Source organism: Anoplopoma fimbria, chromosome 19 (genome assembly GCF_027596085.1).
Source record: "Anoplopoma fimbria isolate UVic2021 breed Golden Eagle Sablefish chromosome 19, Afim_UVic_2022, whole genome shotgun sequence".
NCBI lineage: Eukaryota > Metazoa > Chordata > Actinopteri > Perciformes > Anoplopomatidae > Anoplopoma > Anoplopoma fimbria.
In genome coordinates this window covers 12,863,067-12,889,004 of record NC_072467.1, presented here as the reverse complement: position 1 = coordinate 12,889,004, position 25,938 = coordinate 12,863,067, and the positions used below count along the sequence as shown (strand labels likewise).

Here is a 25,938-nt window from a genome sequence, read left to right as displayed (position 1 = left end):
AAAAGTCATCGACCGCAGATGTAGTCGGGCGGCCGCAAAGGGAGATCAATAGTTTGTCATGGTGCTGGATTTAAAACTACTGTCAAATCAATACACACACGAGACTTTTGAGAAATTAGATGCTTTATTAGAAGTGGAAACATGAGATGCTTTATTAGAAGTGGAAACATGAGATGCTTTATTAGAAGTGGAAACATTCAAATCCGTCTGGCATTCACAGAACAGTATACATTCACATCGCCAGTTTAATGTGCAACTATAAACTACTGTATATGAGCCTTATTATATATTTTATTCAAAAATATTTCATACAGATACAAATATAAATCCTAATAGAAATATTACAGTTACATCAAATACAATACAAAGGTCTACTGGTAAGGTCCTTATAACATTTTAGTTAAAGTCACACTCTAACTAGCAATGGAATATGATACATGTGTGTCATTGTGGGCCCTTTGAAAATAATAATGAAGTGATCATCCATCAAAAGTAAACAGCAGGATTGTGTATTTTTGAAAAGATGTACTGTATGTAACACTATTTGAAGTTGCCTGAATGGACTGCGAGAAAACTACAACATTAAATGAACCATCATTCAAAAAACTATTATATTAGTAATTAGTAATGCGTACTTTGTTTACCACTGTCAGCATGATCACTCTCAAATATAAGGAATATGGAACTATGCAAGATATTGAAATAAACAAATCAGGGTCAAACCCACACCGCAAGCCATCAGCAGTTGAGATAAGGGTGTCATGGTTATGGGCTGGGGGGTCAGGTTTAAATCTGTTGCTGGCCAGGATTGGTTTAGAACTGTAATTTGGGTTAAGAGCGGTTACTTATAAATGTTGGACATATGTGGAATGTGTTTTTACGCCTGACAGTTGAACAAACTCAAAAGTCAGCTATGTAAAGAGTTCAGCACTCTGTGTGTTTATTATTATTTTTTTACTCTTAAATGCTGTTGCCCTCTAGTTAGTTTCAGATCGGACGTCTATCTCGTTGGGCGTGTCTGATATGCCCTCCAGGATGAGCTGGATTTGGTTGAGCACCTTTTCATGGAACACTATGTCCAGGTGGGCCAGCCCCCGGTACTCCGTAACATGGACGGGCTTCTCCTGCTGCCCCTGCCAACGATTGCAGAGGCTCATGCTGAGGCTGCTCACCGTGTCGTCCCCATCGGCGTAAACAAAGTCCACCGGGTCCACGTTGGGAAAGTCTTCGTCGTAAATCACTGTCACTGGGGTTGGAAGCCCCACACCGTACATGCACCACACCTCGACACCGGGTGGGTGGAGATCACTGGTTAGGTTCTTGGTATCCTCCCACATGTGCCTGGAACCAACAAGAGGATGATGGGGTTGTGAAATGGAGTGGTACAAGAACCCCAACACTTTAAAGCAACTGACCAAACCAACTGACTCAATTGACATTACTTGTGGCAATCTGTCAGATTTCACACATCCCCCTCTGGAGCCTCAAAAAAAACCCATCTGTTATTGCAGGTTTAAAGCCACTACTTTATAGGTCCAATTTAAATATGCTCTTAACACATGATTCTTCACATGGAGGCTTTAAAGGTCACATATCATGCTCATTTTCAGGTTCATAGTTGTATTTGGTGTCTCTACTTGAACATGTTATTATGCTTTAAGGTTAAAAAAACTTGTTATTTCTCTCAAACTGTCTGCCTGAATATACCTGTATACACCCTCTGTCGGAAACGCTCTGTTTTAGCGCCTGTCTCTTTGAGTATTTTGATATATATAAGTGAAACTATAGTATGCTAAAGAAGTCTTAATATGGCATTTAAAAAAAATGATAGTATGGCATGTAAAGAAAAAGTAATATTTTGGCATGACAGAAAGTCTGAACAAATGGCCCATGGCATGTCATAAAATAATTTAAAAAAACATAACATACCACATTATAGTATTGCTTGTTAAGAAGTCATAGTATTGCATGTCAAAAAATTGCTTAAAAGGTAATAATAAAGCATGTCGAAAAAAGTCATAAAAAAGTCATAGAATAGTATGTCCAAAAAATCATTAAAAAGTCACAGTATAGCATGCTGTAAATAGTCCTAAAGAAGTCATAGTATAGCAAGTTAAAAAAAAAGTCTGACTACACCTGCTTTATAACCAAAAGGACATGTAAATATCACATTCTGCAATATGGGCCTTTTTATAGTTTCTATCATTACCGGTTATTCCTCACAATAATGTGTCTACACAAATTGAGGAACACAAATTAAATGTACATAATTGTTCGCTGCTATGATTTAGTCACTGTTCTGTAAATCATTAACATTTCCAAAGCATTTAGATTGTCAGGAATATAGTACATATAAAATGGAGGTGGGTGATTGAGCGGAAAAGCTGTGTAATAACATTGAAGCTGTTAAGTTACCAGCCGTCCTCAAAATTGATGTCCGTGAAGAAGCGCTGGTAGTCCTGGTTGGTGTAGTTAAAGGTCGGTGTTGAGATGAACACGTGGTCCTTTGGCCATGCCATCTCAGACGGCAGCATCCAGGGATTAGTTGTTGTCATCCTCTGCTCCTCGCGGATCTTGATGTTGGAAATCATCGGGATGCCGTCATTTTCACCTGTGATGTATGGGGGAAAAAAATCACAGTTCCAGGTGCACATATGAGTAGCAATAATGTAAATCAGGTGGTTGTTTCACAGTTAACACTGCCCCAAGAGGTAGTAACGTAGATAACAAAAAATACTTAAACGTTAGTAGCCTCTTCTTTACTGTATTCTATTGTAAGTACTTTGCCAGTACCTGATGCCATGACTCTAAGTGGTTTAACAGCGCCCCCCCATGGAGCTGCCAGGGAAATGAAGCCCTGGATGTACTTGTCCTTCCAGGCCTGAGGCTGGTGGTTGAGGAAGTAGAGGACGTAGTGGCAGCCCATGCTGTGTGCCAGGAGGTAGACAGGCTTCTGGTACTGCTCGTACATCTCCTCCACCAGGTCTTGCACCTTTGTGAAATACTCCGCATTCTCATCTGTGGAGGCAGGGGACGGGAGGATCGCAGGAACTTTGATTAGTGCATGCATACGTGTGCATAATCTACATACACTATCATCCTATCAGTATGACCTTATACAGTTGTTATTGTGTGGCTAACATGCAAGCATTTGTAACAATTTTTGGCTAACTGAATGTATTTTTACCCTCCATTTTGCTCTGTTTTGGTCTCCACCTACTCCTGAGGGAGTTGGTGGGCAAAAAATCTTGGTGGCCAAAAGAGATTGAATATTAATCATTCATTATTATTATTATTCATCCTCCAACCTCCATATATAATATAGTTTGTTTGTTGCTTGTTTTTCTTTTCTATTTAGCAAATTGGGATTACAATCTAAATTTCGTTGTGCAACCCTGTTGTACAATGACAATAAAAACCTTTTTATATTAGACTTATGTTTTATATATTAGGAGGCGAAATGCGACTCCAAATGAATGTAAATGTTGCTCTGCGCTTGCTTACATGTGCCTCATGAAAACTTCTATATATGGTGATAATACAGTATGTCAATGTTGTGTTTAGAGCTTGTCGCGCTGCTCCCAAGTGGCCAAAAAATGGATGCAGCTTTGATATAAACTATGATCACTGGAGCTTTAACTCAAAAGGGCCTTTACGAATCAAATACTTATTTGTTTCTACTTTATTCCGTGGTTATAACCTAATAATAGCATCATAGGAAAAGGGATCCTCAATAGCAACTACACAGGATATATATTTTTTAAATGACAAGCTGCAGGCCCCTTTTCCCTTCTACTGTATTCATTATTCGTCCAAGCAAACACATGCTAGATATACCGTGCAAAACTCTTTTAAATCAGTAGTTATAGTGTGAGGGTGCATGTGAAGTTTTGCTACTTACTAGGAGCTAATCTCCAATCGTACGGCGCTCCTCGGACTGTCTCGTTTCGGGTGTAGCCCACGTTGACCAAATGTTGCACCATAGTGTAAAAATAACCTGTAAAAACCAGCAGAAGACTCAGTCCATAAAACCTGACGGCTGAATCAGCTTTACTTGGTGCAAAGCGGCTGAGCTACAAAGTGCATGTAAAATAAAAAGGAATTAAGCCCTATACAGCCTTCTGCAGTAACAGTGCTTTAATGAAATAATTTAGTAATTTCTGTATTATTCAACAAAGAAATGCACGGACAGATGACAGAATCCACAAGCCCCAAATCCATGAGCACAGATGCATTTTTTTTCTCACCAGCCAGTTTGTTAGAGTCAAGAAACTCAATGGGATATGTCTGCCCAAATCCTGGCACCCGCACCTGCACCCCTGGTGAGTTGGATGATAGCCGAGTCGTTCTGTTGTAAACAAGTCTGTGGCACGCAAACGGACATTCATGTTAGTCTAGTTAGGCGAAAACATTTACTAATTTGGCTCTAATAATATCTGAAAAAGAAAAAAATGTTGTGCTTCCCCCAGTATAATTGTCCCGGTTGGTCAAGCTGAATTATTATTCTTTTTCAGACAATATTATAGTCACATTAGTGAATGTTTGGTAGTGACTGCTTAGAACAGACAGGAAGATTTAAGGCTGCAGAGGTACAGAGACAATGCTTAAAGTTGACACGTAATAAAGATATTAAAGGGCAGTCAGTGTTACCTAATGTTATCAATCCAGCAGTCTACACCTATAGGCATGAACATGTTGAGGTCGATCCACAGCGGGAACCAGTGCTTGGTTTTCTTGTAACACATCCAGCTGACCAGTGTCGGCTTGTCTATCTTAGCCTCCAGACGGTTCCCCAAGTTCCCAGGCACTGGACACACAAACACATACACATCGATGAGACACAATGCGCGGTAAGCACTGAAAGTGTCGCAACCCCTTAAATGGGTCCCAAGATTAATATGAGGTGTTGCAAGACTTTTAATGAAAAGTAAAATACATTGGACCTCATGCAGGAAGTTTTTCCTATTTTTATTTGAATTTTTAACAGCGTCAGCAGCAGGAAAGAGCAGACTGCTAGAGCCAAGGAATGGAGAAAAATAACAAATGCTGTTAATGCCGCGTCTCCTGAGGGTCATACTGTCACTGAAATGAAGAAGAAATGGTTCCACATGAAAACTGACTGGCCACAGCAAGGCCATCGATGACGGCAAAAGGAGCGGGTCATATCATTTAAAATGTTCATGTTGATAGTGTTGTTTTATACATTATTGTCAATGGCCAATTTGAAATAAATTGTGATATTGTCATGCTATATGAATACATTTTGAATGATATTATGAAGTGTTATTTACATATGGTTTTCAAACTCAAAACTGCTTCAAAGTGATAAAACTTTCAATCCATTAGTGGAAAAGGAATTCTGCGGAAGGTCTGGACCACTCTTAAATAGTGTTAGTAAAAAATGTATTATACCAATTAATTGGTGATTGCGGAAAGTCCTCCTAAATCACTAGAACAAGCCACTTAAGAAGCAATCTGTTTGTAAGAGTAGTTCTTGCATGATGCCTATTGTTCTGCTACATAGATTCCAATTTATTTGGGGATTTTCACTCTAAAATGTGGTGAAATAATGGAGAATTGTTCCTATTCAGGCCACTGAAAAGTATACAAATGAAAGAATTAAAAGTTTAGAGGGAAAAATCTCTCTTTGGTAGACATATGCAATCTGTGACAAGTGTTGCAAGCTTGGTAACCACTGCTGGAGCTCATGGGTCATGGATTGACTTAAGTTGCACCTTGTACTGTATAAGAGGGAAACTGATGAGGGCTGAGGGTGAAACTCAATTTTGGATCCCAAAGATTGTTGGGACGTCTATTCAAGTGTGTTAAGTCAGATAGCAGGTAATTTCTCAACTTTTCAATAGGTGGAAACCCTCGACTGGGAGCTCCTCTGCAGTAGATTGCATGGATACCAGATTTGGAGAATGACCTTCTGACTACAAACGATGAGTCATGAAAGGTGGGAAGAGAAACTGTCCTGCAGTGTAATCTTGAAACAAACAACAAAACCAGATTCCTAATGATGGCAAAGTACACAACACCTACACTCTTGAATGACAAATCACTTTAATCTCTGACTAATATTATAATTAGCACATAGAATTAATGTCTATTTAATGACAGATATCAAGTATAATTTTGTATTTTTATTTTCTCGTGCAAAGTATTAGATTTTTGACGCAGCCTCAAAATTCTTACATTAATCAATTCTGACCTTATTCTCAGAATTAATTAAAGTCAGAATTCCGCCTTTCATCTCAGAATTTTAACTTAAGTCTCAGAATTAATTAAAGTCAGAATTCCGCCTTTCATTTAGATTTTTTTCTTTATTCCCAGAATTAATTTAAGTCAGAATTCCGCCTTTCATCTCAGAATTTTGACTTTATTCTCAGAATTAATTAAAGTCAGAATTCCGCCTTTCATTTTAGATTCTTTACTTTATTCTCAGAATTAATTTAAGTCAGAATTCCGCTTTAATCTCAGAATTCTGACTTAAATCTCAGAATCAATTAATTTAATCTCAGAATTCTGACTTTATTCTCAGAATCAATTAAAGTCAGAATTCCGTTTCATTTCTTTTTTTTCTTTCTCAGAAATAATTTAACTCAGAATTCTGACTTTATGTCAGAATTAATTAAAGTCAGAATTCCGCCTTTTATCTCAGAATTTTGACTTTATTTTAAGAATTAATTAAAGTCAGAATTCCGCCTTTCATTTTAGATTCTTTACTTTATTCTCAGAATTAATTTATAGTCAGAATTCTTTTAGATTTTTTTCTTTATTCTCAGAATCAATTAAAGTCAGAATTCCGCCTTTCATCTTAGAATTTTGACTTTATTCTCAGAATTAATTAATAATGTAAAGTCAGAATTCGCTTTCATTTCGTGATTTTTTTCTTTATTCTCAGAATTAATTTAAGTCTTTCATCTCAGAATTCTGACTTAAATGTCAGAATCAATTAAAGTCAGAATTCCGCCTTTCATCTCAGAATTTTGACTTTATTCTCAGAATCAATTAAAGTCAGGATTCCGCCTTTCATTTCTGATTTTTTTCTTTATTCTCAGAATTAATTTAAGTCAGGATTCTGACTTTAATGTCAGAATCAATTAAATCAGAATTCCGCCTTTCATTTTAGATTTTTTACTTTATTCTCAGAATTCATTTAAATCAGAATTCTGACTTTAATCTCAGAATGTTTACTTACTCTCAGAAATAATTTAACTCAGAATTCTGACTTTATGTCAGAATTTCATCTTAGAATTAAATTCTAAGAATCAGAATTCCTTTAATCTCTGAATAATGACTCTTTATCATCTTAAAATCAGAGTTCTGAGAATTTTCTTTATTCTTAGACTTTAAAATTTTCTCAGAATTCTGAATTCAATTAAAGTCAGAATTCCGCATCTTTCATTTTCAGAATTCAGAATTTTTCACTTTTTTTTCTTTATTCTCAGAATTAATTTAAGTCAGGATTCTGACTTTAATGTCAGAATCAATTAAAGTCAGAATTCCGCCTTTCATCTCAGAATTTTGACTTTATTCTCAGAATTAATTAAAGTCAGAATTCCGCCTTTCATCTCAGAATTTTCACTTAAGTCTCAAAATTATATATAGTCAGAATTCTTTTAGATTTTTTTCTTTATTCTCAGAATTAATTTAAACTTAAATGTCAGAATCAATTAAAGTCAGAATTCCGCCTTTCATCTTAGAATTTTAACTTTATTCTCAGAATTCATTTAAATCAGAATTCTGACTTTAATCTCAGAATGTTTACTTACTCTCAGAATTAATTTAACTCAGAATTCTGACTTTAATGTCAGAATCAATTAAAGTCAGAATTGCGCCTTTCATCTTAGAATTGTAACTTTATTCTAAGAATTTATTTAAGTCAGAATTCTGACTTTAATCTCTGAATAATGACTCTATTATCAGAATTACTTAAAATCAGAGTTCTGACTGTGATCTCAGAATTCTGTCTTTATTCTTAGAGCTAATTAAAATCAGAATTCCGCCTTTCATCTCAGAATTCTGACTTAAATGTCAGAATCAATTAAAGTCAGAATTCCGCCTTTCATCTCAGAATTTCGACTTTATTCTCAGAATCAATTAAAGTCAGAATTCCGCCTTTCATTTCTGATTTTTTTCTTTATTCTCAGAATTAATTTAAGTCAGGATTCTGACTTTAATGTCAGAATCAATTAAAGTCAGAATTCCGCCTTTCATCTCAGAATTTTGACTTTATTCTCAGAATTAATTAAAGTCAGGATTCCGCCTTTCATCTCAGAATTTTCACTTAAGTCTCAAAATTATATATAGTCAGAATTCCGCCTTTCATTTTAGATTTTTTTCTTTATTCTCAGAATTAATTTAAGTCAGAATTCTGACTTAAATGTCAGAATCAATTAAAGTCAGAATTCCGCCTTTCATCTTAGAATTTTAACTTTATTCTCAGAATTCATTTAAATCAGAATTCTGACTTTAATCTCAGAATGTTTACTTACTCTCAGAATTAATTTAACTCAGAATTCTGACTTTAATCTCAGAATGTTTACTTACTCTCAGAATTAATTTAACTCAGAATTCTGACTTTAATGTCAGAATCAATTAAAGTCAGAATTGCGCCTTTCATCTTAGAATTGTAACTTTATTCTAAGAATTTATTTAAGTCAGAATTCTGACTTTAATCTCTGAATAATGACTCTATTATCAGAATTACTTAAAATCAGAGTTCTGACTGTGATCTCAGAATTCTGTCTTTATTCTTAGAGCTAATTAAAATCAGAGTTCGAATTTAATCTCAGAATTAATTATTCAGAATTCTGACTTTGAACTCAGAATTCTGCCTTCATTCTCAGAAATAATTAAAGTCAGCAGTCCGACTTTAAACAGGCCATATTATGCCATTTTTCCGGCTGCAAATTTATTTTTTGTCTCAATTTACAGTTACATGTTTACATGCGTGAATGCTCATAATCCGCCTTGTTTTTCTCATCCTGGCTGTCCTGCAGCACCTCTTCTCACCCTCTCTCTGAAATGCTCCGTTGTAGCGTTTGCTCCTCCCTCCAGAAAGCAAAGTCTGCCCTGATTGGTCAGCTAGCCCGCTCTGTTGTGATTTGTCAACGTTTCACTTTTCAAAAAACTCTTTCTCCAGAGCTTCAGCTCTGTCTCTCTTTTGTTGTTTGAGGGCCAAACTAGCAGGATAGTTTTACGTCAGTTCCGTAACATTATGACCTCATAAAGTTAAGGAACTGAAGGAGAGAATTCAATGGAGCCATTTCAGGCAGCTCAGGAGCTTCTGAGGGGGAGGGTAACTCCTTTTAGGTGTGGACTTCAGGTTTTACAGTCTACGGACCTTTTACATGTAAAAAAAATAATATATAACACACTAAAGAAGAGGGGGAAAGTGGAAAAGCATAATAGGGCCACTTTAATGTCAGAATTCTGACTTCAGTCTCAGAATTCATTTAAATCAGAATTCTGCCCTTCATCTCAAAATTCTGATTCTATTCTCAGAACTACTTAAAATCTGAATTATGACTTTAATCTCAGAATTTTTACTTTATTCTCATAATTAATTCAAATCAGAATTCTGACTTTTATCTCAGAATTCTTAATTTATTTTCAGAATTAATTTAAATCAAAATTCTGAATTTAATCTCAGAATTAATATTCACTACATTGATATCTTGCAGAATGTGTGACATTACAGTGGATGTAAAAATAAGTAAAGTGTGTGTTATACTAAAATATTTATTTTGACTAAACAGCAGGTTTTCTCTGACTGTGTTTAGTTAGATATTTGCAAGAGATTACTCAACTCTACAATAAGTGCCTCCTCTGCAGTAGATTGCATGGATCCCAAATTTGGACAATGACCTTCTGACTACAAACAATGAGTCATGAGGTGGGAAGAGAAACTGTCCTGCAGTGTAATCTTAAAATGAGCAACAAAATCGGATTCCTAATAAGGGCAGTGTACACAAAACATACTCTCTTTAATGACAAATTAGTTTAATCTTTGACTAATATTATATTTTGCGTATAGAATAAACGTCAAACACACTGAGCTAAATGATGATTGCAATGGTAAATTCACAAACTTTGATTAACACTTAATACATGTGTGTAGAAGGTGAAGGATGATTGTCACAATGAAGTTGCTATAATACATAGTTTTTTATTTCACAGACGCAGTGCTATTGGGTTTGATATCATGTATTCATTTGAAGGCCATTTGTAACCAACACAATTTACTTTCTTCATGCTGTTTTGATTACAGTCACAGTTACACTGTGGCAATATGATATACCAGCAGCAGCAAAATGTGGAATTTATCCAGAAGGCAAACATTTTTGGCTGGAGTGAAGGAAGGTGAGCGGCTTAACACAGTTGCCTCGGCCATGTTTTTTAGTTTGATAAAAAGTCTTATTTACCAGGAATTCATAGCTAATTTGACCTAGTTAGTCTTACAAGACGGCTTTGTGCAAAAGGTATATTTAGACGTCTATCTGAAGTTTGATCTGACGTCTATCTGAAGTTTGATCTTTGTAAAAGGCCAAATTCATGTTCTCTCTACCAGGCCAGAGAGTAAAACTGTGGGGTGGGGGGGCCAGTGAAGAGCATGACCACCGGTTCACGTTTTGGCCCCTAAACAGCCGTCTATAAGCAGGACACAAACACTAAAGCTCAGGGTCAAATGTACATAGTACAGTGTACAACCCCACTGATAGCATGGACACCAATATACAGACACAGATGGATAGAAACAAATAAACCCCTCGTTTCTCCAAACATCTGTGCGCTGTATTGCACAGAACATCTGTGCAATACTATAATTATTCTGTCTGTATATATAATATATTTTTTAGTTATTGTGGATTTTTATTTTTCTTATTTAAAATACTTGTTTGTTTTTTTACAATGTACCTTGTTTGCACTATATCTATGCTGCTGTAATCCTGTAAATTCCCCCGCTGCGGGACTAATAAAGGATTATCTTATTTTATTTTATCTTATCTGTGCAATGCACTCTATTCTGGAATAACACTTGGTCACAGGTTTGCTGAATCATACTTTGATCAAAAACAAAAACAAAAAGCACAGTAACAAATAACACAAGTACAGAACCAAAATAACAAAGTATTTGAACTTTAAAGCCCTGTCAGTGTGGTATGGCAATTAAGTGGAGCACATTCCCAAATAGATTTTCAATTATATTGGCATAAACCAGTTGACATACACTCAGCATGGTGCTTTCAGGACCCAGTGGGTCCTTAAAGACAGATTTTAACTTCTGAATATGCAATAAAATAGCCGCGCAGATCCGTTACCAGATTAACCACATCACTCCCTTTGCTTACCGATGAGGAGCGGCGGAGTGCTGTTGCTTGGTACTATGGATATGGATTTGGCGTTTGGCGGGAAGATGACGTTGACGATCCAGAATCCCGAGGAGTGATGGAGCCCCAGCAGACCTACGACCAGCAGCACCGAGCAGACGTGTCCTGCGGATCCCATGTTTCTCTCAAAGTACCGCGGCGTCGGACAGCGCTTTTTGCCTTGGTGTCTGTGTGTGTCTGTGTGTGTGTGTGTGTGTGTGTGTGTGTGTGTGTGTGTGTGTGTGTGTGTGTGTGTGTGTGTGTGTGTGTGTGTGTGTGTGTGTGTGTGTGCTGGAGGCGGAGGCGGGTCGGTGTCGGGCCGAGACAGTTTGCTCAGACCAGTTGGAGACGTTAACGTCGACGGGTCAACTTAAAAAAAACTATGAAACTACTCTGAAAACGGTTTACAATAATAAATCACATCGTCATCAGCCCACGCGCGCACACACTCGCGGAGTCACACGGATGTAGGACACAGGCAAATACAACGTGTACAATGGCCCATTGCCCTATTGATTCTCCCGAATGACATATGTATTTACACAACAGAATGTAAATGATTGACGAGGGGCATTGACGGGAGAACATCATTTTTTCTGAGACAAAAAAAACAACGTGTTTCTATTAAATCAAATCGATTTAAGTAACCTACACTTATCTTAAATCAATGCATAGCTTTCACTAAGGGTTACTAACGGTTAAGACATACGTATGTTCATTAAAACAGATGTTGAACTCACGTTGTGAAATAAAACAATTTGCATGAGACAGCTTACGTTAAAGGCAAAGCTTCCACTTCACTTCACACTGAGCGGAGATCAGCTGGAGAACAGCGAGAACGATCCGCTCAACTGGTGCGGCGTTCAAGCTCCGCGTGAACTCCAAACTTTTAGTGTGGAAATTATAATAATGGAATAAAATGGAATAAATGACACAGTATTAAGTTATCCCATCATTATAACCGAACAACACATTGCTCTTTGGTAGTTTTTACACAAACAAACAACTTTCAGACATTGTTTTGCTCTACATAGCCAGAATTAAGAGGGGGGGGTTATGAAAATAAGTTTCTTCGTAGCATACCGATAAAAACCGTGATTTGCTGCCAAGGCTTTCATGCTCTGTATGCCCTAAATGTTCACTTTGAACTGCCTATGTATACATTATTTACACAGAATAGCCAACGATTTGGCTTTTTTATTTTTAAAGTTGAAATGACAAAGTTTTGACCAGTCATTGAAGGCAGCATACTAAAAGAAAAGGTCATCGTGCTTTGCTGTTACCATGGATACAGACTAGCGAAAACGCTACAGCCTTCATTAGCACAGCAGGTGAACTGGCTCTCCTCTCGTTATGAGAACATTTCATAACTGTTTCATCTCACAACGTCGTGTTTGTTTCCCTCTGCTGACAGAAAATACGTTGCCAGTAAATCCCATGAAGATACGTGTGTGGTTATAGACCATAATACACTCTGTCCCCCTGTTGTGCTTCCCTCGTGGACCATAGTAAACCTGTCTCCACAGACGTGTCTGGACACTGTCAGAGTAGGACACATGGCCATTGCCTCACACACTGTACATAATGTAAGGGCATTTCTTTCTATTTATGTTCAGCCAGGTAATGGACCTGTTGGACACACATAGAACCACACTGCATCACAGCCTACGTGTTCTGATAGTATGGATAAAGAAAATAAAGAAAAACAATTAAAAGTATCCATCCTTCATCCCAAATTTCAAAAATATGTTTTCTTCAACAGTCTGTGAACTTTAGGAAACAATGTCCCTCTAAACCTCTGATAATTACGCCTCAGGAACATCTGGTTTACAGCTCATCATAGCTTATTCTCCACCTTTCTTTTCAGAAACATGTTTTACTAACATGTTTTAGCCTTGAAATAGATTGCAGTGCAAACCCTGTTGGCTAACATTAACTAGATAATGCATTTCCTAGAGAAAATGCCTGTGAATATTGAAAGCAAGAATTAATTGCCAAGCATTGCTGAAAATACAGAAATGTGAAATTATAGCGTTGCATTATCTAAAGAAGTTAAGAGCTGAATCAGCATTCACTGTGATCATGTAGGATTTGCCATATAATATAATTATTGGGTCAGATCATGTGTGGTAGATCTTTGTAATGATTTCATTAGTATTGTGTCTGGAGAAGTGACAAATTGATGTTTACTTGAAAGTTGCAGAATGCATATAGAATTGGCTAATATTCATTTTTTGGGGGAAAAACATTTTGCTTTTGCTTCGTAAAGGTAAATTGCCATTGGTGTTCTGTATTGACACACAGCTCAGGCATGTAGGCAGGGGCGTTGGTGGTTCTGCCCTAACAGGTGCTATAAATCAATTAATCACAGCTGGTACAGGAGGGACTAATCAGGGGAAGTGAAAATACCTGGCGGGTTGTAAAATACCACTGTTCATTCTTTAAATGATTTTTAAAAATGCCGTTTTGTGAAAATGCTTTAAAATGACCCTTTCTGTTATTTCATTTATCATGAGGTCTTCTTTTTTATTTTGCATCCCTTTTATTTATTTGTAGCACAATGACTTAAACTGAAAGTGTAATGTTAGCTTGGCTATCCTCACAAGCCTTCACCGTCACAACTTCCACTGCAGTGATATCGTCCTCTCCAAACAAGATGGTGAAACGTGGCCTGTTCTTTGCTGTATTAAGGAGATGCAATTTAACAAATTTTACATTGGGAAATATTTAAACCTGAACTAATTTGAACTGTTATTCATTTTTAAACAATTTGATTTTTACCAAAGGACTCCATACCACAATGTCTGCAGGAGGGTCGAGAAGATGACGATCTTTCACCTCTAGGCTGCCTTCTCTGATTTTAAAGTTGACTTGGATAACATATAAATGAGGATAGTAGTGGGAAATGCCAGAAAGTTATAATGAAGAAAAACAAATCATTGTGTGAGGAGATGCCACTAGAGATCAGAAAAATACTATTAATATGTAGAGGCCTACATGAAAATGTACGGTTGGTGAGTTGGCAACATGAAATCAGAGGGTGTGGTTCGATACCCGGCTTCGGTCGAGTGTCCTTGGGCAAGACACTTAACCCCAATCCCGAAGGCTTGCCATCGGTGTGGACTGGATGTTGCATGAATGTTAGTTAGAGTCTGATGGTGGCACCTTGCATGGTAGCCCTGTCATTGGGTGAATGATATGTAATATACTACTGATTGTAAGTCGCTTTGGATAAAAGCGTCTGCTAAATGACTGTAATGTAATGTAATCTTATGCTAGGAGATTGAGTTGAATAATATTAGATGATGGTTGGTGGTTATTTTTCCAACCATGATCTCCATATGTGTTGGGACAGTATACTTATTGAGAAAGCTAAACACTGATCGAAGTAGCCTTTACTATTCCCAGTAAATACAGGTATACCAATGGCCATGGGTCCAGAACATCAGACATAACTCCAGATGTATCTAAGCGTATTAAATAGTCTGGCTGTCTACTTGCTTGAGATACTTGTGATTCTGGCACTGCAGTGTGTGTTGTGCTGTAATATGGCTCTATATATTATAATAATATGATGAGGTCCTTTATTTTTATTTCTCAGGATCTTGAGAGATCTACACAATCCAGTCTTCTATAACATTTTATTCAAATCTGCAACAACTTGAGAGATCCCTTCATTCCAGTCTTCCAGTACCCACACTTACCCAGTAGAGGGCGCTAATCGGACAAACAAGCGCCTCACAAGCCTGCAGAAGAAGCGGAATAACCCGGAAGTAGGCAGGACTTCGGTTGTGTAGAAGAAGAAGCTCTCGGCGCCGCAGGCTCTGGTTCTGTCTCTAGTCGGTCAACATGGTCCAACTGGTTGGTTCCCTCCGGAAAGAGCTGTCTGACACCCTCTCCACATGCAAGGTGCTGGTGGTGGGAGCGGGGGGGATCGGCTGCGAGCTGCTGAAGAACCTCGTCCTCACCGGCTTCAAAAACATCGAAGTGGTCCGTCATACTTATGTTTGTGTGTGTGTGTCTCTGTCTGTTAGCTAGCTGGCTAGCTAGCTATCATGCTAGGTCTTTGTGCTGCACAGACTGCGCCTGAGGGGGTGTGCGGGCTCGGGCTAATTCCCGGGAGGGGTTGTTCAAAGAAGTAAAGCATTGGAGTGGTAGTGGTGTTTTCCTGTTACCCCTGTCTTTCCCCGAGTGCATAGTTAAAGGAGCAGGCCCGACCATGAAGTCGGTGAAATATGAACACAGCATTTGGCGCCATCGGCACCGCTGAGTTAGCCAGACAACTTCTTTGTAAGGAGACTGCTAACTAGGCAGCCGGCCGGCTAAATAGCACTGACACCCGTTGACACCTTTTTGATAAGGTTTGTCAGGTTATGTTATTGCATCAATGTTATATACATTTTGAAGGTTGATTTTGTAAATTGGCGTCTGTTGGAGCGACACTTGTACACTTCTTATTAGTTGTGGCTGTTTTTAATGTTGGGTCAGCCGTCAGGTGTTTGGATCTGATCATCACCGGATCCCAGTGAAGGGTTCAGAGACCTCAAGGTGTCATTAAAGGTTGCTGGTAAACTGAAATGTGTGTGTATATATATATATATTCTCACAAATGTTCTGTTCCTATCAAAAATGAGCCATAACAAAAGCCACAAGACATCATTTTTGAGTGAACTCCTTTTGAAATACATCATTAATCCATAACTTTTGTAGGTACAAGTGAGGTAGATCCTATCGGTATTTGTATGGAGAATACCGTAATTTGGTTGTGGATTTGTTCATATGTGTCACCATTTGCACAGCAGACGTTTTTTAAATCCAAATTATAATATCTAATAAAAATGCTGTGTCAAAAGCTGTGACAGTGCGCGAGTGACAGGTCGACTGTAGCTGTCATGTTACATTACATGCATACGTGACTGACGTTCTAACCCTATTGATATCGGCAGATTGACTTGGACACGATTGATGTCAGCAACTTGAACCGCCAGTTCCTCTTTCAGAAGAAGCATGTCGGCAAGTCCAAAGCACAGGTATGTGAGCATCATCATTAACCTCTGTCACCGTAGTGATGTTTTTAATCCTGTCTGAATTGGCAGCGTGTAATAACAAACACCCCTGCAATATGAAGTCTTTCTGTAATATCACAACGTGGACTAAATCCTACTCGGCGTGCTGTTTGCACAGTTCTGACTCAAGTCGGCTGCTTTGTTCCTGTTGGTTTGCAGGTGGCCAAGGAGAGCGTGTTGCAGTTTTGTCCCACTGTAAACATCACCGCCTACCATGACAGCATCATGAAGTGAGTTTCATTCTGTTGATTGCTTTTTGATTCACTGAATACATTTTTGAGTTTATTTATTTATATTTGAGTTTTATCATAGTGTCCTTTCAATTTGGAACTGATTGTGTCTTTTTTTTTTTATACCCCCCCCAACAGCCCTGACTACAATGTGGAGTTCTTCAGAGATTTCATGCTGGTGATGAATGCTCTGGATAACAGAGGTATTTTCACCTGACACTTTGTGCTGCTCCGAACTAGAGCTGGTCGATAATTCAACATGATCATTTATTGTCTGTATATCGTGATGAAATCATATACCGAGATACACAATTACGTTGTCTAAATTGATAACCACAAGCACACACTACTTTCTCTTCTGCTTATTTAGTTGAAGCCAATATTTGTCTTAATCAGTTTACTCTGTGTGCATGCATGTAAATATAGTCAGGGTATAGCTGAAAAATATTTACTGTTTTTACTCTATAATTTCACCTGTCCCCAATAAATAATTGAATAGTCAGTACTTTTAATTTAGTCACGTATTTAATTCACACAGGAGTAAACAAATAGTCTTTACCATGCCAGTATTTCCTATTTAATTTGTATTAGCAGAAAAAATGCTGTATCTAGATATATATCATTATGGAGATGTGAAGATACCTGATGTCCTGATAGAAGATTTTCTACCATATCACCCAACCCTTCTCCTAACTGGCAGCAAATTCAAATGACAAGGAAATCAAAACACTTTGTCTCCTCAGCGGCCCGTAACCACGTGAACAGGATGTGTTTGGCAGCAGACATCCCTCTGATAGAGAGCGGCACCGCCGGATACCTGGGACAAGTCAGCGTCATCAAGAAGGTAGAACACGCACCATTATGTTACTTGACAAAAAATCCATTGCAGAGATTTCTCCTATCCAGTCATACCCCCTCTCATCCCGTCTCTGTCGCCGTTTCTCCCCTTCTCTTATTCCCTCTTGCTCCGCTTTCTTCTCGTTCCCCAGGGAATGACGGAGTGCTACGAGTGTCAACCCAAGCCCACCCAAAAGACCTTCCCAGGATGCACCATCAGAAACACACCATCAGAGCCCATTCACTGCATCGTCTGGGCCAAGTATCTCTTCAAGTAAGGCTCATTCAAGTTGATTCCACGATAAACCCTCACTAGACTGGCCCTCAACTATAGTGGCCAGTATGCTGTGTGCTAATGGTCATCTTGCATTGCTTGTCTATCACCACCATAGTCAGCTATTTGGAGAAGAGGACGCAGATCAAGAGGTGTCGCCTGACACAGCGGACCCAGAGGCTTCATGTGAGTGAGAGCTAGCATTGCTTTTGTTTCACTATATCTAATTTTCAACATGCACTGTAAAATGTGTGTGTTTTCTATAAACAGGGAATCCCGAAGACACGGCAGCTCGCGCCACAGCCTCAGAAAAGGACGGGGACATCAAGCGAGTCTCCACCAAGGAATGGGCCCGCTCCACAGGATACGACGCCGCCAAACTCTTCAACAAGGTCAGAGACGGTCAGACTAATCAAAATTATAGGACTGTTTCCGATTTTTAAAAAGTCAATGTGAGGCTCAAGGTTTATTTACTTCATACTGCAAAAAAAAGAGCGTTGAAGACCACAGTTTTCTGATCTCAAATTGATAGTTTGGATTTTTTGAAGTGGGGCTGAATGAGGTACTTATATGTAGTCAGTGTAGTACCTACAGTTGGTTCCAGTCGGCTCAATGCACAGAAGGAATTGTTCATAGCTGTAAACTCTTATTTCATATTCGTGAGCTACTTTATTGCCTTTCTTTACAACCCGTGTAAAGAAAGAAGTAAAGTATTACATGCATTATAAAGGAGCGAAGGTTGAATATTCTGTAAACATCTTGATTTTGGCTTGCTAAATATATAATATAATATATATAAGTTTCTTTTTTTTTAAGACCTCCTGTTTCTGAAGCATCTACAAAACAATTAGCCTTCTTTGCAAAATCCTCAGACATGTAAATAGGGACGGTCATGTCTGAACATCTCTGGGCACAAAAATTCAGATTCCTTTTGAAAAATCTACCTTGCAGTTCACCGGAATTGTTGATCTACCACTGCCTCTGTCACTTAGTTTGTGTTATTTGTGGTGGTTTAAAGTGTTTGGAGTCAATTAAGTGAGAGAGAATAGATAACTGCTTCAGTTTCACTTTGGAAAGGGCTGTCCGACAGCAAGATGGAGTGATGAAGATATTCTAAATATAGTATCGAGGGAGTTTGCATGTAAGATAGTATCTAAGAAGCATTAACTCAGCTCTTGCAGTGTGGGAGGGTTTCATGTACACAGCCGAGCCTCTATCTGTCAAATAAGGGGAACGGTGTCAAACTGAGTTATTTACCATGTTTTTTTCCTTTCTTTTTTCTTGTTTGACCCATACATATTGCAGTGTAAGTTTGTTTTCATAGTGCCTTGATGGAGACGAGCCAAAGCGCTTAGTAGAACATGAGTACCAGTTTTCATGGGTTGAGGATCCAAAACATAAATTGGATTAGCCATTCAGGGAGAGAGAAGTAACATGCAGATGGAAATTAAATTTACCAGTGTATTGTTTCTTAATTGGCTCTCAAATACTGAACACACAGCAGTTTTGGAGATTTAATCAGCACTCTGTTATTATGTTACCACCGAGAGACATACAGTGACAAGCCATGTTCTGATTGGCTCTTCTCTGCAGCTTTTCAAAGATGACATCATGTACCTGCTGACCATGGACAAGCTGTGGAAGACGAGGAAAGCTCCTACACCTCTGGACTGGCAGCAGCTAGAGAACAGTGGTACGTACCTTTTTTAAATATGTATGTCATTTGTCAGCTGTCTCTCTGCTGTCGTAGGTGTTAATACTTTGTCTTCATGTTCATCCATGCTTGTTTGTGTGTCCCAGCGGGTCCTCAGAAGGAGTCTGTGGGTTCTGGTTTGAAGGACCAGCAGGTTCTGAGTGTTTGGGGTCTCTGCCAGCTGTTCCAGCACAGCGTGGAGACTCTTCGCTCACAGCTGCAGGAGAAGGGAGAAGGAGCCGAGCTGGTGTGGGACAAGGTAATGCAGAGCACAAACTGACAGAGGGAATGTTTGCACACTGGAAAAACTATAATATAATACTATAATAATTGTAAAAATTATTACTATAATAATTGTAAAAACAGAATATACACAGCCATAGTGTAAATGTTATTAAGACACATATACACGCACTGTTATTAATGGCTCGTGTGTCCCCTCTGTTCTCAGGATGACCCTCCAGCCATGGACTTTGTTACTGCTGCAGCCAACCTACGTATGCACATCTTTAGCATGAACATGAAGAGTCGCTTTGATGTGAAGTGTAAGTCGCTTGTCTCGCATCTTTTCGGCAGGAAATTTGGTCACTCTGCAAACCAATATGTAGAATTTGCTGTGTTTGTAATTAATGAGCACATTGTACAAGATGTAAACTAGTTCCTTATACACTTGTGGTGCATATTCTAAAGATGTCCCTAATTAACAGTTTGAAATTGTTCTTTTTGTTTTGTTTGATTCAGCCATGGCGGGTAACATCATCCCAGCTATTGCTACGACCAACGCGGTCATCGCTGGACTTATTGTGCTGGAGGGTTTGAAGATCCTGTCTGGGGAAATGGAGTCCTGTCGTATGGTTAGTACCAAGTGTCCCTGACTGGACAGCAGCACTTACATACACCACACTATCCAGTTTCATTTCTGAAGGTTTTTAGCAAGAGAATTGTATATATTTCATTCACAGCTTGATTTATAGCACATTTTTTTCCTAAAAACATTAAAGAAATTATTATTTATTTATTTTGGGCTGTTTTTTCTGATTTATGGAGGGATAAATAATGAAAACCCAAATTCTCTCTCCTAAAGGCATTTGACTTTAAATTTTCAATTATGAAACAAAATTTTAATCCTGGCTTGATCCAATGTTCAGATTTCTATTCTTGGAACTTATGCAAAATAGCATATATTTGATTAGCACTATTTGCATATTCAAACATAACATTTCAGAAAACTTGCTATACAATTTGTTTCAGTTTCATAGTGAAATCTTTTTCTTTTTTTTTTCACCTGTAGTGTCTCACCTTTATATTTAGGGGTCGGCAGTGTTTTAAAGTTTGTCTTAAAGCAATAGTCACACACCCATATTTCATTTTTTAAAACATGTTTTCCTGACTGCAATACGGTTGTGAAAAGATCCCATCATAATGCATTTTCAATATAATTGATGGCAGGACAAAATATAAAATCCAAATCCTCACTCTGCAAAAATGTGTTCCAAAGTCAGTGCTTTAGGAAAGAATCTCTTAATGTCTGGTATTAACAGGAGTGATCAAGAGGGAGTTGAACAATAGTAGAACCTATCCTTCAAGACCTATGAACTCTTTTTGACTTAGAAGAAATAATAATTATGAGTTCTAATGCAGGGTAAAGAATGTCAATATTGTTTGCTGAATTTCTATTTTGTGCAAAGGAAAGGCTTTTGACCCCAATGGGGTTCAGAGTTGAACTCTTTTCTTCCAGCTCTCGTTGTTTCTCCACGTTTCATGTTGGTCGCCATTTGCCTCTTTCTGCAGATCTACCTGAACAAGTGTCCCAACCTCAGGAAGAAGCTGCTGGTCCCGTGTGTCCTGGATCCGCCCAGCGCCAACTGTTACGTCTGCGCCAGCAAACCCGAAGTCACAGTCAAGCTGGACGTCCACAAAACCACGGTCCTCTCTCTGCAGGACAGGGTAAGATAATAAGCTAGTTTTTGCACCTTCACCAACCTGTCTCAGCTAACTCATTCACAAACTGCTTGAACTGCTCTGATCTGAATTTGACAACTCTTTGAGTTATTAAAAGTATTAAAACGGTCCTAACGGAGCACCACAGCTTCAGTTAAAACAGAAGGTGTAATGTGGTTTGCACCGAAGTGTTCTTACTAGATATTCTAATTCTTACTGATGTAGTTACACCAAATATAGTGCGCAGCCTGAGAAAAGCCTGTATTTCATGTAGAATTTAAAGTACAATATAGTACGTCATTGGTGGGAGGCGTTTATTGATGTTGAATTGTAAGAGGTTTACTGTGGGACCAAGATGTTTACTGTTGTACTTACTTGTTGTTAATTGTTTTCGTATGTTTTGATCAGATCCTGAAGGAGAGGTTTGGCATGGTGGCTCCAGATGTTCAGATAGAGGACGGAAAAGGGACCATCCTCATCTCCTCGGAGGAAGGAGAGACGGAAAGTAAGCAAGGAGGGAAAAATAGAAAGAAATGCAATGCATTTGCTTGTGGTGATTTTCCAGTCGGACAGAGGAGGGCGCTGTGGCAGCATCTGTCTATTAGACCTTAGCTAAAACACATTCTGCCTAGACAATGGGAGATTAAAAAAGCATAAAGTGAACAGCATCTCTCTGGACATATTAGATTAGTTCTTTTGTAAGGGTTTGTAATGATAGAGCTGGAAATGGGCAGTTTTGGATTATATATATATTTTGAGATTGGGGGGTTGTTCATTAAATAAATGTAACCTGAATGCATAGCTATTACAAATTATAATGTATTGTGGTTTACAGTTTAAAAAATATTTGATTGTCCCCACATGTATAGTATAACAAACCCATTAAGTGTGTGTAACTCCGTCCCTGTCGATCCCTCCACAGGCAACAACAGCAAATTTCTAGCTGATTTCGGGATTCGTAACGGCAGCCGTCTCCAAGTTGACGACTTCCTCCAAGACTACACGCTCCTCGTTAATGTCCTGCACACGTATGTACCTCTGCTATTCGATTGTGTGAATAAAATACATTGCGCACAGTTGAATGTTTAATCTCTAATGTTGTTTTATGGTGACTTTCAAATGACCAAAACTACAAAAGGCTTTATTTGTTTGCGTCTTCGTTGGCAGTGAGGAGCTAGAGCGGGATGTGGAGTTTGAGGTTGTTGGCGAGGCCCCAGACAAAGCTCCGCCCCCTCAGACTACCCAGGAAGAAGGGAACAGCATCACCAATGGCAACAAGGACTCCGCCCAGCCCTCCACATCTACTAAAGGTGAGCAGGAGACAAAAGGTTTTCTTTTGACTTAGTTCACGTCAGAGTACTGCTGGTTTAGTTTGGTCTTGTCTCTTTCGCTACAATGAGAAGGAATGTGTGCAATATTGTGTTTTTGCTCCAGAGTGTGTTTAACGGCCTTCATTTGTCCGTAGTGAGATCAGAATCTGATCTTATCAGACAACAAGACACTGCATGTTATATGGAGATATTTAATCTTTCATTTTGACAATCGCAAGGTTTTCAGTAGAAATGTAGCATTCAGGTTTCAAACTAATTCACCACTTATTTGATTGGCCAACGCAGCAACTTCCATTGCCGGTTCTTTTTCCGGGACCTCTATGTTAGCAACCCGACTGTTTGAATGCAGCCCAAGTCACAAACTTCGTTGTTGCTCTGTTCTAAAATGCTGCAGCTGTCGAACTGCAGGTTTGAAACGGCCGATACTGCAGTTTTGTCATTCAGTTTCGCTGGGCCTGTTGCTGTTCGTCCACTGACATCACTTAAGTTATTTAAAAGACAATATATCAAAGCAGCACAAAACCTCAACTCATTTGATTCAAACTGACTTTTGAACTTTATGAAGACTCAAATTGCAATGAGTTGTTTTGTGGAAACAAAACTGTATCCGCTTATTTTTTCACCTGTGAATGCTGTTCTCCGCCACCTTTCAGCTCCAGCAGAGGACGATGACATCATGATCGTTGACTCTGATGAGGAGGAGGAGGAAGGGGCGTCGTCCAGCACTGCAGCAGCACCGACAAGCGGCACCAAGAGGAAGCACCCAAACGCAGAAACCGGCGAGACCTCCACCAAGCGCCCGCGGACGGACCAAACGAGTGCAGCTGCTGCCTCCCATGACAATGACGACGATGACATCATCGCCCTGGATTAGCCCTGCCCCCCTCTGTTCCCAGAAGGACTGAGAACTCTTTGAACGCTTATCATTTTTGAGTCGAGACTGACAGTAGGTTTGAATAAAACACCTCTTTTATGAACAACAGTTGACTGCCCTGGTCCGCCTCTCGTCACGTCGTCCCCTCCCAGCTCTGTTTGTGCTTTCATATCCCCCCCCCTGCTCTGACATGACTCTGTAAATAGATTCTACATTTTAAAACATTTTGGAAAAACTCGTAGAACTTCTTTTGTTATTGTTATTCATTTCTGGTCCCTATAAAATGCCTCTCTTGATGGTTTAAAAAAAAAAAAAAAAAAAAAAAAGTAGTTTTTTTTGTATTTTTTATAAACTTAATGTATTTCTCATGCTGCACAAGTCAGGGTGTTTTTGTGGTCGGGTAACAAAAGATGTAAGAAACCAAAACATTTTCATGGGTTGTAATATTGATTTCAGTTGTTTGTGAACGGACGCTAACAGGCAGACCGAGGAGTCTGCAGTTTGTGGTTCTCTAAACGGTGCGTCTTGTCTGGAGGTGCTCTTGATGTTCGGGATCTGGTCGGTAGAGCACAAAGTCACAGATGGCTAGTTCGGGCACGTTGTGCCGTAGGGGGGCGTTAGTTTGCTACCTCTTTTCTAGAACGAGTTTTAGCTGTAAATTCATAACCGATGCCCTCCATGATGCCGCCACAGTGAGGCGTCCATCTATAGAGCAGCACAGTGGCACTAATACAGCTCCCTGTGGAACTCCACTGTATCTTGAAGGCTCTGGCTAAGATCAAGCGGATTAGATCCAGGCTCGTGGTAGTTTAATGTTAACATGTTATGGTTGCTTTTTCATTAGTGAGACCCGTTTGGGCAGATGGTGTTTGGTGGTCCATCTTTTTTCACACTGCAGAGGTTAATGGGATGGCAGTGGAGCCCTGCACAAAAGTGACATCAGAACCTCTTGCACAAAGCATAGCCGTTGAGCTCCAGGCCGTCCTCTCCTGCGTCACTGTCCATAATTTCATATTTTGTTGTGATCTGACTTGTTGTTGAAAGGCTATGGGAGCCCTTTGGACCAATTTGGACAAAAAGACAATAAACTCAACAAAGGCACAGTCTTCTCAGTCTTTTTTTATTTTTGTTTCTTCCATATTGATAAAAAATATATACAATAATAAGTGCATGTCTTGAAAACATTACATATCCATCCCATTATTATAAAGACTGTATAGGGGAAATAACCCAAACAGATGTTTTCTGTATGTGGCCAGTTTCTATAGTGTTGGATTTTTTTTATCTGTTCTGGTTCAGAAACTGTTAAAGCACGAAAAATAACATGCAGATATCAGTTAGACAGTTTTATTTATTTTTACCGGAATGTGACATGAATCAGTGTTTTTTTTTAATGTCCTGAATAATTGTATGTTTGCGTCAGGGGTTAAAGTCTTACAATCATGTGGTCAGCTCCGTACAGAGGGTGACATTCTTTGAGAAGAGTAACCATGATGCACAACTACGACCCACCACACACAAACACACACGGACAGCACTTTACTATCACCAAGGTTGATTTCAAAATATTTGATTTGATGAAACATCAATGCTCTGACTGATAAAGATGGACTATGGAAACAAATGAATCTGACATTAGAAGGTGCTGTCTAGACTCATACAGAGCATGTTAACAGGCTCTGGCTTTACAAAATACCTTTTTCATGACAACTTTGACTTGTCATACTGTACCAGGAAGGTGAAGTTTATTTCTTTAGCATATTTCATACACACAGGCATTAAACGTGCTGTACATCCAAAAAGAAAAACGGCCTAAAAACATTAAAATGCAACTTTAAAAAATAGAAACCTTTTGGAGGAAATTAAAAAGGTGGTTTTGAAAAAGGAAAGCACAGATGCTACTTATGATTGATAAAATCAATGTTCTATTAAGGTGGAAGCAACTAGGTGCATTTACTCAAAATCTGTAGTTAAGTACAATTTTGAGGTACTTGTACTCTGGAGTATTTCCATTTTGTGCTACTTTATACTTCTTGTCCACTACATTTATATAAAAAAACTATACTTGTCTGTTCTATGTAGTTGAGCTGCTGCAACACCTGAATTTCCCCCATGGGGATCAATAAAGGAGTATAATAATATGATTCGTTGTTTCAGATCGAGTTTATAAAATGATTTAAAAAAGAATGAAATAAATATAATAAAGAAATGAAAATTGACATTGTGCTGTTTGGTAAATCGATCCAAAGCTCAAAACAAGGTATTATTATTACTACATTGCTATTATTCTATTTTTCATGTATAACTATCAGTA

The 25,938-nt window shown here is 38.6% G+C and overlaps 2 protein-coding genes across 2 annotated transcripts; one reads left to right on the top strand and one right to left on the bottom strand.

Moving 5' to 3' along the window:
* Positions 1–105: 105 nt before the first annotated feature.
* On the bottom strand, positions 106–11,640 carry lcat (lecithin-cholesterol acyltransferase). The gene is made up of 7 exons (XM_054620455.1): positions 11,361–11,640; positions 4,651–4,807; positions 4,248–4,363; positions 3,902–3,997; positions 2,794–3,018; positions 2,416–2,611; positions 106–1,341 (listed from the first exon to the last, which is right to left on the bottom strand). The coding sequence occupies exons 1-7, from the start codon at positions 11,515–11,517 to the stop codon at positions 978–980; spliced, it is 1,311 nt and encodes a 436-aa protein (XP_054476430.1). The 5' UTR covers positions 11,518–11,640; the 3' UTR covers positions 106–977.
* Positions 11,641–15,011: 3,371 nt separating this feature from the next.
* uba2 (ubiquitin-like modifier activating enzyme 2) lies at positions 15,012–25,721 on the top strand. Its single transcript, XM_054619635.1, has 17 exons — positions 15,012–15,368; positions 16,325–16,408; positions 16,604–16,674; positions 16,813–16,877; positions 17,418–17,518; positions 17,664–17,785; positions 17,904–17,971; positions 18,056–18,177; positions 19,379–19,478; positions 19,586–19,737; positions 19,930–20,023; positions 20,220–20,332; positions 21,270–21,425; positions 21,828–21,924; positions 22,342–22,447; positions 22,587–22,729; positions 23,404–25,721. Exons 1-17 carry the CDS (start codon positions 15,228–15,230, stop codon positions 23,622–23,624), a joined length of 1,956 nt encoding a protein of 651 aa, XP_054475610.1. The 5' UTR covers positions 15,012–15,227; the 3' UTR covers positions 23,625–25,721.
* Positions 25,722–25,938: the final 217 nt, after the last annotated feature.

Bases quoted from the DNA above. Each gene is read 5' to 3' on its own strand.
- uba2 (XM_054619635.1), top strand. From the start codon at position 15,228: ATGGTCCAACTGGTTGGTTCCCTCCGGAAAGAGCTGTCTGACACCCTC. The intron at 19,738-19,929 runs GTAATGCAGAGC...CTCTGTTCTCAG, and splicing joins CCGAGCTGGTGTGGGACAAG to GATGACCCTCCAGCCATGGA. The intron at 20,024-20,219 runs GTAAGTCGCTTG...TGTTTGATTCAG, and splicing joins GAGTCGCTTTGATGTGAAGT to CCATGGCGGGTAACATCATC.
- lcat (XM_054620455.1), bottom strand. From the start codon at position 11,517: ATGGGATCCGCAGGACACGTCTGCTCGGTGCTGCTGGTCGTAGGTCTG. The intron at 2,612-2,793 runs GTACTGGCAAAG...CATACATCACAG, and splicing joins ACTTAGAGTCATGGCATCAG to GTGAAAATGACGGCATCCCG. The intron at 1,342-2,415 runs GTAACTTAACAG...TGTTGGTTCCAG, and splicing joins ATCAATTTTGAGGACGGCTG to GCACATGTGGGAGGATACCA.